This window comes from Ranitomeya imitator, chromosome 2, assembly GCF_032444005.1.
Source record: "Ranitomeya imitator isolate aRanImi1 chromosome 2, aRanImi1.pri, whole genome shotgun sequence".
Lineage (NCBI taxonomy): Eukaryota > Metazoa > Chordata > Amphibia > Anura > Dendrobatidae > Ranitomeya > Ranitomeya imitator.
The window spans coordinates 816,035,002-816,050,466 of NC_091283.1; the positions used below are offsets into that span (position 1 = coordinate 816,035,002).

General features: G+C 41.8%; 1 protein-coding gene across 1 annotated transcript in view; it reads left to right on the forward strand.

Moving 5' to 3' along the window:
* TCERG1L (transcription elongation regulator 1 like) overlaps window positions 1-15,465 on the forward strand; it is a 326,897-nt gene that overhangs the window by 205,543 nt on the left and 105,889 nt on the right. Inside the window, exons 6-7 of the mRNA XM_069753902.1 lie at window positions 12,035-12,126; window positions 12,426-12,514. Coding sequence (XP_069610003.1) covers window positions 12,035-12,126; window positions 12,426-12,514 — 181 coding nt within the window. The remainder of the gene's footprint in view (window positions 1-12,034; window positions 12,127-12,425; window positions 12,515-15,465) is intronic.

Genomic DNA, 15,465 nt, shown 5'->3' on the forward strand with positions numbered 1-15,465 from the left:
GCATATTTCTATGGATTTTATTTCGGATCTCCCCGTCTCTCAAAAGATGTCGGTCATTTCGGTGGTTTGTGATGGGTTTTCTAAGATGGTCCATTTGGTACCTTTGTCTAAATTGCCTTCCTCCTCTGATTTGGTGCCATTATTTTTCCAGCATGTGGTTCATTTACATGGTATCCCGGAGAACATCGTTTCTGACAGAGGTTCCCAGTTTGTTTCAAGGTTTTGGCGATCCTTTTGTGCTAGAATGGGTATTGATTTGTCTTTTTACTCGGCTTTCCATCCTCAGACAAATGGCCAAACTGAACGAACTAATCAAACTTTGGAAACATATCTGAGATGCTTTGTTTCTGCTGATCAGGATGATTGGGTGTCCTTTTTGCCGTTGGCTGAGTTCGCCCTTAATAATCGGGCCAGCTCGGCTACTTTGGTTTCGCCGTTTTTCTGCAATTCTGGTTTCCATCCTCGTTTCTCTTCAGGGCAGGTTGAGTCTTCAGACTGTCCTGGTGTAGATACTGTGGTGAATAGGTTGCAGCAGATTTGGACTCATGTGGTGGACAATTTGACATTGTCCCAGGAGAAGGCTCAATGTTTCGCTAACCGCCGGCGCTGTGTGGGTCCCCGACTTCGTGTTTGGGATTTGGTTTGGTTGTTGTCTCGTTATGTTCCTATGAAGGTTTCCTCTCCTAAGTTTAAGCCTCGTTTCATTGGTCCGTATAAGATTTCTGAGGTTATCAATCCTGTGTCATTTCGTTTGGGCCTTCCTGCTTCTTTTGCCATCCATAATGTGTTCCATAGGTCGTTATTGCGGAGATACGTGGTGACTGTGGTTTCATCCGTTGATCCTCCTGCCCCGGTGTTAGTTGAGGGGGAGTTGGAGTATGTGGTGGAGAAGATTTTGGATTCTCGTGTTTCGAGACGGAAACTCCAGTACCTGGTCAAGTGGAAGGGTTATGGTCAGGAAGATAATTCCTGGGTTTTTGCCTCTGATGTTCATGCTGCCGATCTGGTTCGTGCCTTTCATTTGGCTCATCCTGGTCGGCCTGGGGGCTCTGGTGAGGGTTCGGTGACCCCTCCTCAAGGGGGGGTACTGTTGTGAATTCTGTTGTCGGGCTCCCTCCTTTGTTCATGAATGGTACTTCGGCTGGTTCTGTCCATGGACTTCCTCTGGTGGGTGTTTCTGAGTTTCCTTCCACAGGTGACGAGGTTAATTCGTTAGCTGCTGCTCTATTTAACTTCACTTAGATCTTTGCTCCAGGCCACCTGTCAATGTTCCAGTATTGGTCTAGTTCACTCCTGGATCGTTCTTGTGACCTGTCTTCCCTTCAGAAGCTAAGTTCCAGCTTGTATTTCTTTGGTTTTTCTATTTTTCTGTCCACCTTTCTATTTAATTTGTTGTCTTGCTTGCTGGAAGCTCTGGGACGCAGAGGGAGCGCCTCCGCACCGTGAGTCGGTGTGGAGGATCTTTTTGCTCCCTCTGTGTGGTCTTTTTGTAGGTTTTTGTGCTGACCGCAAAGTAACCTTTCCTATCCTCGGTCTGTTCAGTAAGTCGGGCCTCACTTTGCTTAATCTATTTCATCTCTGTGTTTGTATTTTCATCTTTACTCACAGTCATTATATGTGGGGTCTGCCTTTTCCTTTGGGGAATTTCTCTGAGGCAAGGTAGGCTTTATTTTTCTATCTTCAGGGCTAGCTAGTTTCTTAGGCTGTGCCGAGTTGCATAGGGAGCGTTAGGCGCAATCCACGGCTATTTCTAGTGTGTTTGATAGGTTTAGGGATTGCGGTCAGCAGAGTTCCCACGTCCCAGAGCTCGTCCTTTATTATCAGTAACTATCAGGTCATTCCGTGTGCTCTTAACCACCAGGTCCATTATTGTCCTGACCACCTGGTCATAACAGAATCCGCAGGTGAAATCCGCACAAAAAACAATGGAAATCTGTGGTAAATCCGCAGGTAAAACGCAGTGCCTTTTACCTGCGGATTTTTTAAAAATGGTGCGGAAAAATCTCACACGAATCCGCAACGTGGGCACATAGCCTTAGGGTTAGGGTTGGAATTAGAGTTAGGGTTGGAATTAGGGCTAGGGATGGAAATAGGGTTAAGATTAGGCTGTGGCTAGGGTTATCGTTAGGGTTAGGGGTGTGTTGGGGTTAGGGTTGGGATTAGGGTTAGGGTTAGGGTTGAGATTAGGGTTAGGGGTGTGTTGGGGTTAGAGTTGTGGTTAGGGGTGTGTTGGGGTTAGGGTTGTGATTAAGGTTATGGCTAGAGTTGGGATTAGGGTTAGGGGTGTGTTGGGGTTAGTGTTGGAGTTAGAATTGAGGGGTTTCCACTGTTTAGGCACATCAGGGGTCTCCAAACGCAACATGGCGCCACCATTGATTCCAGTCAATCTTGCATTCAAAAAGTCAAATGGTGCTCCCTCCCTTTCGAGCCCCAACATGCGCCCAAACAGTGGTTTACCCCCACATATGGGGTACCAGCATAGTCGGGACAAACTGGGCAACAATTATTGGGGTTCAATTTCTCCTGTTACCCTTGTGAAAATAAAAAATTGCTTGCTAAAACATAATTTTTGAGGAAAGAAAAATGATTTTTTATTTTCACGGCTCTGCGTTGTAAACTTCTGTGAAGCACTTGGGGGTTCAAAGTGCTCACCACATATCTAGATAAGTTCCTTGGGGCTCTAGTTTCCAAAATGGGGTCACTTGTGGGGGGTGTCTACTGTTTAGGCACATCAGGGGCTCTGCAAACGCAATGTGATGCCCACAGACCATTTCATCAAGTCTGCATTTCAAAAGTAACTACTTCCCTTCCGAGCCCCGACGTGTGCCCAAACAGTGGTTTACCCCACATATGGGGTATCAGTGTACTCAGGACAAACTGGGCAACAACAATTGGGGTCCAATTTCTCAGGTTACCCTTGTGAAAATAAAAAAATGCTTGCTAAAACATCATTTTTGAGGAAAGAAAAATGATTTTTTATTTTCACGCTAAACTTCTGTGAAGCACTTGGGGGTTCAAAGTGCTCACCATATAACTAGATAAGTTCCTTGGGGGGTCTAGTTTCCAAAATGGGGTCACTTGTGGGGGATTTCTACTGTTTAGGGGCTCTGCAAATGCAACGTGGCACCCGCAGACCATTCCATCAAAGTCTGCATTTCCAAAGTCACTACTTCCCTTCCGAGCCCCGATGTGTGCCCAAACAGTGGTTTACCCCCACATATGGGGTATCAGTGTACTCAGGACAATCTGGGCAACAACTTTTGCAGTTTAAATTCTCCTGTTACCCTTGTGAAAATAAAAAATTGCTTGCTAAAACACCATTTTTGAGGAAAGAAAAATGATTTTTTATTTTCACGGCTCTGCGTTATAAACTTCTGTGAAGCACTTGAGGGTTTAAAGTGGTTACCGCACATCTAGATTAGTTCCATGGGAGGTCTAGTTTCCAAAATGGGGTCAAATGTGGGGGAGCTCCAATGTTTAGGCACACAGGGGCTCTCCAAACGCGACATGGTGTCCGCTAACAATTGGAGCTAATTTTCCATTCAAAAAGTCAAAACGCGCCTTCCCTTCCGAGCCCTGCCGTGTGCCCAAACAGTGGTTTACCCCCACATATGAGGTATCAGTGTACTCAGGAGAAATTGCCCAATACATTTTAGGATCCATTTTATCCTGTTGCCCATGTGAAAATGAACAAATTGAGGCTAAAAGAAATTTTTTGTGAAAAAAAGTACTTTTTTCATTTTTACGGATCAATTTGTGAAGCACCTGGGGGTTCAAAGTGCTCACTATGCATCTTGATAAGTTCCTTGGGGGATCTAATTTCCAAAATGGGGTCACATGTGGGGGACCTCCAATGTTTAGGCACACAGGGGCTCTCCAAACGCGACATAGTGTCCGCTAATGATTGGAGCTTATTTTTCATTCAAAAGTCAAATGGCGCTCCTTCCCTTCCGAGCCTTGCCGTGTGCACAAACAGTGGTTTGTGACCACATATGAGGTATTGATGTACTCAGGAGAAATTGCCCAACACATTTTAGGATCTATTTTATCCTGTTACCCATGTGGAAATGAACAAATTGAGGCTAAAATAAATTTTTTTGTGAATAAAAGGACTTTTTCATTTTTGCGGATCAATTTGTGAAGCACCTGGGGGTTTAAAGTGCATCTAGATAAGCTCCCTGGCAGGTTTAGCTTCCAAAATGGGGTCACTTGTGGGGGAGCTCCAATGTTTAGGCACACAGGGGCTCTCCAAACGCGACATGGTGTCCGCTAAAGATTGGAACCAATTTTTCATTGAAAAAGTCAAATGGCTTTCCTTCCCTTCCAAACCCTGTCGTGCGCCCAAACAGTGGTCCCCCCCTCCCCCACATATGGGGTATCGGCGTACTCAGGACAAATTGCACAATAACTTTTGGTGTCCAGTTTCTCTCTTTACCCTTGGGAAAATAAAAAAATTGTTGCTAAAACATCATTTTTGTGACTTAAAAGTTAAATGTTCATTTTTTCCTTCCATGTTGCTTCTGCTGCTGTGAAGCACCTGAAGGGTTAATAAACTTCTTGAATGTGATTTTGAGCACCTTGAGGGGTGCAGTTTTTAGAATGGTGTCACCTTTTGGGTATTTTCAGCCATATAGACCCCTCAAACTGACTTCAAATGTGAGGTGGTCCCTAAAAAAAATGTTTTTTTAAATTTCGTTGTAAAAATGAGAAATCGCTAGTCAAATTTTAACCCTTATAACTTCCTAGCAAAAAAAAAAATTTGTTTCCAAAATTGTGCTGATGTAAAGTAGACATGTGGGTAATGTTATTTATTAACTATTTTGTGTCACATAACTCTCTCGTTTAACAGAATAAAAATTCAAAATTTGAAAATTGCGAAATTTTCAAAATTTTCGCCAAATTTCCATTTTTTCACAAATAAACGCAAAAATTATCGACCTAAATTTACCATTATCATGAAGCCCAATACGTCACAAAAAAACAATCTCAGAACCGCTAGGATTTGTTGAAGCGTTCCTGAGTTATTACCTCATTAAGGGACACTAGTCAGAATTGCAAAAAACGGCAAGGTCATTAAGGTCAAAATAGGCTGGGTCATGAAGGGGTTAAAGAGCCACCTTCACAGAATGCAGCATTAGTGCTGCACAAGGTGGCTCTTTTAGTTAAAAACGCATGGGGGGAACAGGTTCCCTTTAAAGAAAACTCTCATGACAACAAGTCCTTTTAAAGTCATTTTACATACATATTATTACAGCATCTATTTCCACACGTTCCTATCGATGACTGGCACATAGCATTAAGGGGGTGGCATGCTGGTTAATTGAAGTAAATGACTTACAGTAAATGGTTCTCCATATTTTCTTTCTAAAACTTTGTCATTACAACTTGATTGAACTATAATTTTCAAATTTTCAAAAAAAAAGAATAAGAACGAAGCAAAGGTCACAAAAATCCATTAAGTCCAATTACAGGAACAGGATTTTTCTTTGTGATATTTAGGATCTTAAGAGTGATAGAGCTCATTCTGCATGTTAACAATAAAATGATTGCGATCATCAAATTTATGATCCGGGGCCAATTCCCCCTCCCCGTGTATGAGAGAGGTGAAAGTTTCAGTCATTTTGTTTAATAATTTTTGCAGTACAATGATTAGCAGCCTGTAATGTTCCTCCTGGGCTGAGGAATGCAATTAGGTGTCCTGCTTCAAAGCATTTGATTCACTGCGCAGGTAATATATTCTATAAGACCAATATTGTTAGGAAGAAATGTTTTGATATATGAAGAATAGGAGAAATACCATAAAATAAATTACATTAGTTTCTTATCACTGCATTATATTTTTGATGTACATAAAATGTAGTTTCTATAGTTACATGTGTTTTACTATGTCCATTGACTATAAATTTGAGTTTGTACCTGCCAATTTCCCATGTTAATCAACTCTGGATCAAGAAAGTGTGTGTGTATATATATCTAAGTGTGTATAAATATATATATATATTTATTGAAACCTAGATAGATTATTATTATTACTATTTGTTATTAAAGCGCCATTTATTCCAACGTGCTTTATATGTGAGGAGGGGTATACATAATAAAAACAAGTACAATAATCTTAAACAATACAAGTCATGACTGGTACAGGAGGAGAGAGGACCCTGCCCGCGAGGGCTCACAATCTACAAGGGATGGGTGAGGATACAGTAGGCGAGGGTAGAGCTGGTCGTGCAGCGGTTTGGTGGATCGGTGGTTACTGCAGGTTGTAGGCCTGTTGGAAGAGGTAGGTTCCTTTTGAAGGTTTCCATGGTAGGTGAGAGTCTGATACTCTGAGAGTTCCAGAGTATGGGTGAGGCGCGGGAGAAATCTTGTATGCAATTGTTGGAATTGGAGATAAAAGGGGAGTAGAGAAGGAGATCTTGTGAGGATCGGAGGTTGCGTGTAGGTAAGTACCGGGAGACGAGGTCACAGATGTATGGAGGGGACAGGTTGTGGATGGCTTTGTACGTCATGGTTAGGGTTTTGAACTGGAGTCTCTGGGCAATGGGGAGCCAGTGAAGGATTGACAGAGGGGAGAAGGCGGGGAATAACGGGGGTCAGGTGGATTAGTCGGGCAGCAATGTTAGAATAGATTGGAGGGGTGCGAGAGTGTTAGAGGGGAGGCCACAGAGCAGGAGGTTGCAGTAGTCAAGGTAGGAGATAATGAGGGCATGGACAAGGGTTTTTGCAGATTCTTGGTTGAGGAATGTACCGATCCGGGAAATGTTTATGAGTTGAAGTCGGTAGGAAGTGGAAATGGATTGGATATGTTGTTTGAAGGAGAGATCAGAGTCAAGGTTTAATCCAAGGTAGCGAGATAGATATAGATGTACAGTATATTTATCTATCTATATATATAGACATATATATATGTGTGTGTGTGTAGATAGATAGATAGATAATCTCACAAAAGTAAGTACACCCCTCAATGATACTGTAAAAGTCCACTTTTTCACTTATTTCCATTTGAGTGATGCTTCTACTCTATTTTATCTATCTACCTACCTACCTACAGTATCTCATAACAGTGAGTGCACCCCTCACATTTTGGTAAATATTTTATTACATATTTTCATGGGACAGCACTGAAGATATTACACTTTGATATAATGTACAGTAGTCAGTGTACAGCTTGTATAACAGTGTAAATTTGCTGCCCCTTAAATAACTCAACACACAGTCATTAATGTCTAAACCACTGGCAACAAAAAGTGAGCACACTTCTATGTGAAAATAATCAAATTGGGCCAAATTGGCAATTTTCTCTCCTTGGTGTCATGTGACTCACTAGTGTTACAAGGTCTCGGGTATGAATGGGTACAGGTGTTTTTAAATTTGGTGTTATCGCTCTCACACTCTCTCATACTGGTCACAGAAAGTTCAATGTGGAGCCTTATGGCAAAGAACTCTCTAAGGATCTGAAAAAAAGAATTTCTGCTCTACATAAAGATGGCCTAGGCTATAAGAAGATTGCCAACACCCTGAACCTGAGCTGCAGTACGATGGCCAAGGCTATACAGAGGTTTAACAAGACAGGTTCCACTTAATACTGACCTCGCCATGGTCGACCAAAGATGTTGAGTGTACATGCTCAGCGTCATATCCAGAGGTTGTATTTTCAAAATAAATGTACGAGTATGAGTGCTGCCAGCACTGCTGCAGAGGTTAAACACTGATTAAGAGATTAAAGGATTAGGGGGTCAGCCTGTCAGTGCACCGACCATACGCTGCACACTGTATCTAACTGGTCTGCATGGCTGTCATCCCAGAAGGAAGTCTCTTCCAAAGACGATGCACAAGAATTGGTTAAGTGTGTGTGGTGGCAACCAGATGAGGAGTACAAAGACAGGTGCGTCTTGCCTACAGTCAAGCATGGTGGTGGGAGGGTCATGGTTTGGGGCTGCATGAGTGCTGCTGGTTGTACGGAGCTACAGTTCATTGAATGAACTATAAATGGCAACATGTACTATGACATAGTGAAGCAGAGCATGATATTCTCCTTTTGGAAACTGGGCAACAGGGCAGTATTACAACATGATAATGACCCCAAGCACACCTCCAAGACGACCACTGCCTTGCTAAAGAAACTGATGGTAAAGGTTCTGGATTGGCCAAGCATGTCTCCAGACCTAAATCCTATTGAGCATTTGTGTAGGAGTGGAAGAGGATTTTAGTAGCAACATATGAAGCTCTAGTGAACTCCATGTACAAGAGAGTTAAGGCAGTGCTGGAAAATATTAATGGTGATCACACAAAATATTGACATTTTGGGCATAATTTAGCCATTTTCACTTAGGGGCATGCTCACGTTTGTAGCCAGCAGTTTAGACATTAAAGGCTGTGTGTTGAGTTATTTAGAGGGCACTTTAAATTTACATTGTTATACAAGCTGTACACTAATTACACATTTATCAAAGTGTCAAATCTTCAATGTTGTCCCATAATAATAATAATAATAATTTTTATTTATATAGCGCCAACATATTCCGCAGCGCTTTACAAATTATAGAGGGGACTTGTACATACAATAGACATTACAGCATAACAGAAATACAGTTCAAAACAGATACCAAGAGGAGTGAGGGCCCTGCTCGTAAGCTTACAAACTATGAGGAAAAGGGGAGACACGAGAGGTGGATGGTAACAATTGCTATAGTTATTCGGACCAGCCATAGTGTAAGGCTTGGGTGTTCATGTAAAGCTGCATGAACCAGTTAATTAATTTTTTTTTTTTTTTTTTTAATATAGGCCACACAGGGATCGTTAGGTTAATGCATTGAGGCGGTAGGCCAGTCTGAACAAATGAGTTTTTAGGGCACGCTTAAAACTGTGGGGATTGGGGATTAATCGTATTATCCTAGGTAGTGCATTCCAAAGAATCGGCGCAGCACGTGTAAAGTCTTGGAGACGGGAGTGGGAGGTTCTGATTATTGAGGATGCTAACCTGAGGTCATTAGCGGAGCGGAGGGCACGGGTAGGGTGGTAGACTGAGACCAGAGAGGAGATGTAGGGTGGTGCTGAGCCATGAAAAGATATAATAAAATGTTTACAAACATTTGAGGGGTGTACTCACTTTTGTGAGATACTGTAGGTAGATAGATAGATAGATAGATAGATAGATAGATAGATAGATAGATAGATAGATAGATAGAAAAAATAGAGTGGGAGTGTCACTCAAAAGAAAATAAGTGAAAAGTGGACTTTCACACTATATGTGTGAAGAAAGTCCACTTTTTCACTTATTTCCATCAAAGTACTGATTCCACTCTGGTTTTTTTTTTGCTTGGCGGCTCCTTTGCTGGTTTGTTGAGGAAGTATTGTACCCACATTAGGACTCTGCAGCTTTTTTTCCATTTATACATACAGGCTCGGACTGGCCCACAGAGGAACAGTTAAATTCTCCGATAGGTCACTGTTTGTGAATGGCCCCCTGACGACCCTATATGAGCAGTAGTTGGCGCATTAAACTTGACTGTACAGACAAAAACGAAATCTCTTCATTAATTTAACAAACTGCCCAGTGTATTACTATATAGAAGCAGAGTCAATTTCAGTAGTGGGCCACGGGCATCCCAGTCCAGCACTGTATGTATATGCATAATACATTACAATGGAATAATACTACATTATTAAAACAAAAAGGCTGTTTTCAACTGCTTTAGATGCTTTTTCGTTATCTGACTCCGCTGGCCAAAATCTCACATCATTGGTGGATTGGTGACAAGCAGTTTGATTTCTCAGCTCAATGACGTAATTTAAAAGTTACCGAGCACGTCAAACTCCCGGCAATCACCAAGCTGGCGTGAGATTTTGTCCAGAGAAGGCAGGTCATGAAAAAGCAGCAACCTGTTATTCATAGGCCAGAGACAGGCAGGAGTGCTGATAATACTAAGACAGAAGACGACCAAGTGTAAAATTCAGCCCTGATGCACTTGCACCTCATTGGTATTAAAAGTCCACGGTTGATTAAAGAATAACAAATAGATTCCTTAAAAAAATGTATTTATATTTGATTCACCTTCAAAGTGCCATTATAGCCATGTCTTTAGTTAAGAGTCCTAAATCCTGCTGACAAGCTCACGTTAAGTGAATCTGGCAATTAAGAATTTTGAAAGAACCTATTCCAAAAGTGAAATATGTCGGCATTGTTTATCCACTATCTTGACCTTGCGACTAGAGTATAAACCCAAACGATTAACTTATTCTCTTTGTGGGACACTCCCCGATAATAGAAAATTCTAAGAAATAACTTCCTAATGCGAATTCCATTGCGGCACTCACCAACTGAATGTGTAAAAGTTTTTCTTTTATTTAAAGCATATTAATGATAAAGGGCATACATGTGCTATTGATTTGCATTCCTTGTCTTATTTATATGCTGCAAGTGAAGGAAGATTTAGACTGTTAGAATCTGTTTTGCTTTTGACCATCCGCCATCTTGTTGTGGTTTTCTGGCTGTTGGTCTTTTTCCCCTGGTGCTGGGTTGCCTTAGGTCAGGTGATTGTATCACCCTTTATTACCCAGCACCTGCCTACCATTCCTTGCTGGACAACAGTGTTAATCCGCTAGAGTTCTGGCTAGGTGCTTTGAAAGCTTTCTGTGTTTGATATTGTGCAGTTCTGGGATCTCTGGTTCTGCCATCTTTAGTTTCTGTTTTCAGTTGGTTTCTGCAGTCATCTCTGTGTTTTCTATTAGGAGTAGTGTTGAGCATTCCGATACAGCAAGTATCGGGTATCGGCCGATACTTGCGGTATCGGAATTCCGATACCGAGTTCCGATACTTTTGTGGTATCGGGAATCGGTATTGGATCCATATTAATGTGTAAAATAAAGAATTAAAATAAAAAATATTGATATACTCACCTCTCTCCGGAGGCCCCTAGACATCACCGCTGGTAACCGGCAGCCTTCTTTGTTTAAAATGAGCGTGTTTAGGGACTTCCATGACATCACGGCTTCTGATTGGTCGCGTGCCGCTCATGTGACCGCCACACGACCAATCAGAAGCCGCAACGTCATTCTCAGGTCCTAAACTCCTCATTCTAGGAATTTAGGACCTGAGAATGACGTCGCGGCTTCTGATTGGTCGCGTGGCGGTCACATGAGCGGCACGCGACCAATCAGAAGCCGCGACGTCATTCTCAGGTCCTGAACGTGCTCATTTTAAGCAAAGAAGGCTGCTGGTTGCCAGCGGTGATGTCCAGGGGCCTCCGGAGAGGTAATTATATCAATATTTTTTATTTTAATTCTTTATTTTACACATTAATATGGATCCCAGGACCTGAAGGAGAGTTTCCTCTCCTTCAGACCCTGGGAACCATCAGGATACCTTCCGATACTTGGTGTCCCATTGACTTGTATTGGTATCGGGTATCGGTAACGGCGATATCCGATACTTTTCGGGTATCGGCCGATACTATCTGATACCGATACTTTCAAGTATCAGACGGTATTGCTCAACACTAATTAGGAGGTGACCTGTTTTATATCCAGTCTTTAGATCTTTCAGGGACCTCCTTCCCCTTATCTATAGGTCTTCGCTGAGATTAACCTAGGATCGTCGGTGGGTCTATTCGCAAGGAATGAGTCGCCCACTCCATCAGAGGGTATCAGCCTAGTCTCAGTGCAGGGTCAGTTTTCCCCCTTCTATCCCAGTTCTGTGCTGCAGTTCCGTAACATAGACTCCTTCAATCGGTGAGTGCCAGAATTGAATTCCTTTGAAAAATGTATGACTTTCAAAAGATTTGCTCACTTCTATAAAGGATCGATTAAGCTAACTTTTTTTTCCCACAAAAAAGATCAATCCTGCCAAAATTAGGATCAATAATGGATTCATTGGTATTTTGTGTGAGCTAAGCCTTAGATCATTGAATCACTGGGTACCACATCTCAATCAAGTAATTATGTGAAATATTTTCAAAACCTGAAAATTAATCTAGCCAAACTACTTTTTTTCCCATATTTTTTTTCCACTGAAAATTATTTTCCTGTTTTACAGATAAAAGTAAAGAAGCAACCCGAGCGCCTTGTTCAACCGCATTCATTTTGCACCCAGAGAGAAAAAGTAACACTGCCAAGACAGATGAAAAGGTTTGTCATCTGTAAATTCAGAACCAAAAAAATATATATTTTTATGTCAAAGGCAAATAATGATTTTCTTTTGTACAATTATGTTTTAATAACGCTACAATGTTACGTCTCACTAGTAATTATTTTAGAACATAAATAAAAAAAGATTGATTGCAAAGTCATTATTTGACATATTTACTATTTAATTAAATACATTAAAGGATGGTAAATTTAATTAGTAATACATTTTTGAATTTTATAATAGGCTTTACTTGTTAGTTTATGCTGTTGATTAAACTTTTTCATATATCGGATTCAAGGACAATGTTTTGAAGATATCGGGAGACGAAGATTGTGTGGCAAAAGTCAACAAGCCTGTAGCATCAACACCAGTGCCTGGATCACCGTGGTAAGCTCCAAAGAACAAATGTTTTCCTAAATTTATGCTTTTATGGAAACATTTTTGTTTATTTTCAAGTTTGGATTTATAGGGCGAATTTGGCTCAAGTCTGGGGTGGCATAAATATAATTTGTTCATTTGTTACCCATGTGATTTTAACTTTGCTTTACACAAATTAAATGGAAGACATTTATTAATACCAATGTACTTTACTTCAATCTTGAGAAAATGTTCATTGTGATTGCCATGGTTTTTCACAAAAGTGTGAATTCTCAAGTGGCAAACAGTATGTACTGTTAGGATTTTCCAGTTCCGGCATGGAAACCGAATGGTCAAGAGACTGCAAGTATGTGATATCCATACATCTGGCCACATTCCAACTAGACATATTCAGCCTCGTTAAATACAGACTGAATTGTACAAGGCCGTGCACATCTAGTCAGAATGTGCCCAGCAGTATGCATATCACATACTTGCGGTCACATGGCCGCTCTACCTTGACGCCAGAGATGGAGAACCCTTGCAGTGTGTGTTGTGTTTGTGAGTCACATAGAATGACTGCAGACTTTCGTGATAAACCTGGACCACCCGTTAAATAAATATTGGGCATTGTTTGTCCTATGTGCACCAGAAAATCAAATCTAGATGTGCACTAGAATTTAAACTACTTTCCACTGTAAATTGCCGTTTATTTGTTGGACCCTTCTTTTCCACAAAGACCCACTAACTTATTAGAAAAGTGGTATAAAGATTTAAAAATTGCATATTACTGTGTGCATGTGACATGCATCATAATTTACTTATTCCGAAAAGGGGCATATTTGCCAGGGTAAATGTTCCCCAATAACATTTTTACATTTTAATTTTTGTAGCTGTTTGTAGCATTCTGTTTGAAAGGTGATCTGTGCAAATTATTTGGCCTTTTTAATAAATATATTTAGTGTTATTTTAAGTGACCGTTGTTACTATGAGAATGGAAACTAAAGGCAGCAGTTTATGAACTTAGAGGAGCTATGCAGATTGAAAAATAGTTATGAGCATAATTATTTAGTGGAACTTTCCAACGTTTTCAACTTTACGGGGAGTTGGTGCATCAAGTGTATGTTGGTGGGTAAACCCTTCTACACTATATTGATGCCAGTAGTCTAGCATGTTGTTGCTCAGTTGTTATTTATCACTTTATCTTATTGCTTATAGAGTAAGGATTTAGTGGCAGACATCATATTTTTTTAATCAATCTCTTTGCACTTTAACTTACCATTGGCTTTATACATTTTCTTGATGCTGAATAAGTGTCTTCCTTTTTGTTTCTGTGTTATTTTTTATGGCTGGGCTTACCCATCATGTGTTTGTCATGTTGTTCATGCAGATGTTTTGATTTTATCGACATGTAAAGTAAAAAGTTGAGTTTCATTAAAACTGTACAATTTTGTTTTAATTTTGTAAGTTATACACATGGTAATTGTGTACTCACGGACAAAGCATGAGGCTTGGGTAGTCAAAAGGTCCAAGGTCAGATACCAATAGGGCTCGTCATGTATACAAAGGGGTAAGGCAAAGGTGTAGTCAGGTCAAAGTCTGAGGTCAGAATTCTGGAAAGGAAGGGGATCTAGAGAAAAGGGAAAGGCAAATGGATGGTCAAAGACCAGGTCCAAAGTTGGACAACAAAGATCAAATATTGGAACACAGAGAATAGAGCAAGCACACACCAAGGTACTACTGACACTAATCAGAGACAGAGCCAGCTAAATAGCAAGGTAATTGGAGCGCCCCATGGGACCGTGGGATACTCGGTACAGGGCTAGACACAGTTCTTAAAGGGGAAGGTCACGGCAGCAGCGACCCGGTCCATGGCCTTGGGCGTCCAATTAAAGTAGCTTGTAGAAAATGGAGAATGGGAATAAAGTTTGTAAGTGGGAAATGTTTGTGATGCCACCTGTGGTACTCGGCAATAAAGGTGTTAGCCAATGCTGCTGTACAGTCCTCTGGTGGCGGATGGCAATGCAGCTGAGTTGTTATAGCTCTCCACAGGTAAAGCTTAGTCCTCAGGGCAGTTATTGGAGTGGGCGACAATGTTGCTAGTGACAGGTAGAGGAGCAGAGTAGGTGATGCCAGAAAGAAGTGAGAGGACACAGCATGTTGCAGTTTTCACGTTTTTACTTACATTTCTGTTGTTACTCCCCTGCCTGGGTTCTGTGTCCTCCAGGTTAAAGGTCCTGAAAACTCTACAGCAATTCAGGGTACCTGTTCAGAACCCCCTTTTATATGCCTCTCCTGGCCGACTCTCTGCACTGGCTGCCTAATCTCTTGCCCTGCGCTTGCCACCCAGTGTCCCGAGCCGGTAGACGTGGGTCTTGTCGGGCAATGTACTCTCTGTCCCCTGGACCCTCTATGCCAACCTTTTCAGCGAGTCAGTGCAAATGTGGCTGCCGCACTTACAGTAACTGCAGCCTCTGAGTTCCTAGTTGAGCGTGAAGCCTTCTCACTAGATTAGGGGTTCCCTCTTACTGTAACCTCGTCCCTCCATATCTGAATATGAGCCCCACGGGTGGCTACTGAACTTCCCGTGCACCTGAGACCCCTTCTCTTCACTTGGGAGCCTCTTTCCTTTCTCCCTTTCTTCCACTCACAGGAGCTGCAGATCCACACTTCTGCTCAGCTCCACTTCCTCTCAGCATCTCTTTCTGACTCCCTGTCTCTAGCTCCTTCTCACTTTCTCCACCCACTCCCTCTACCTAATCCCTCCCTGGCCGGGTGAGGTCTAGTGTTGGGTGTAGGTGTTAGGGTTCTGTACAGTGCCCCCTCTCCTTACCAGAGAGTTGGGGTACCACATCTCTGGCTGCGATGCAATACCTCTATGGCGTCTGGACCCTCAGGGGCACCACATAATCACTGGAATAGCAGACACATGGAGGTAAACCCAGCCCTGATTGGATGGCTGATCTGTCCATCAACTTACT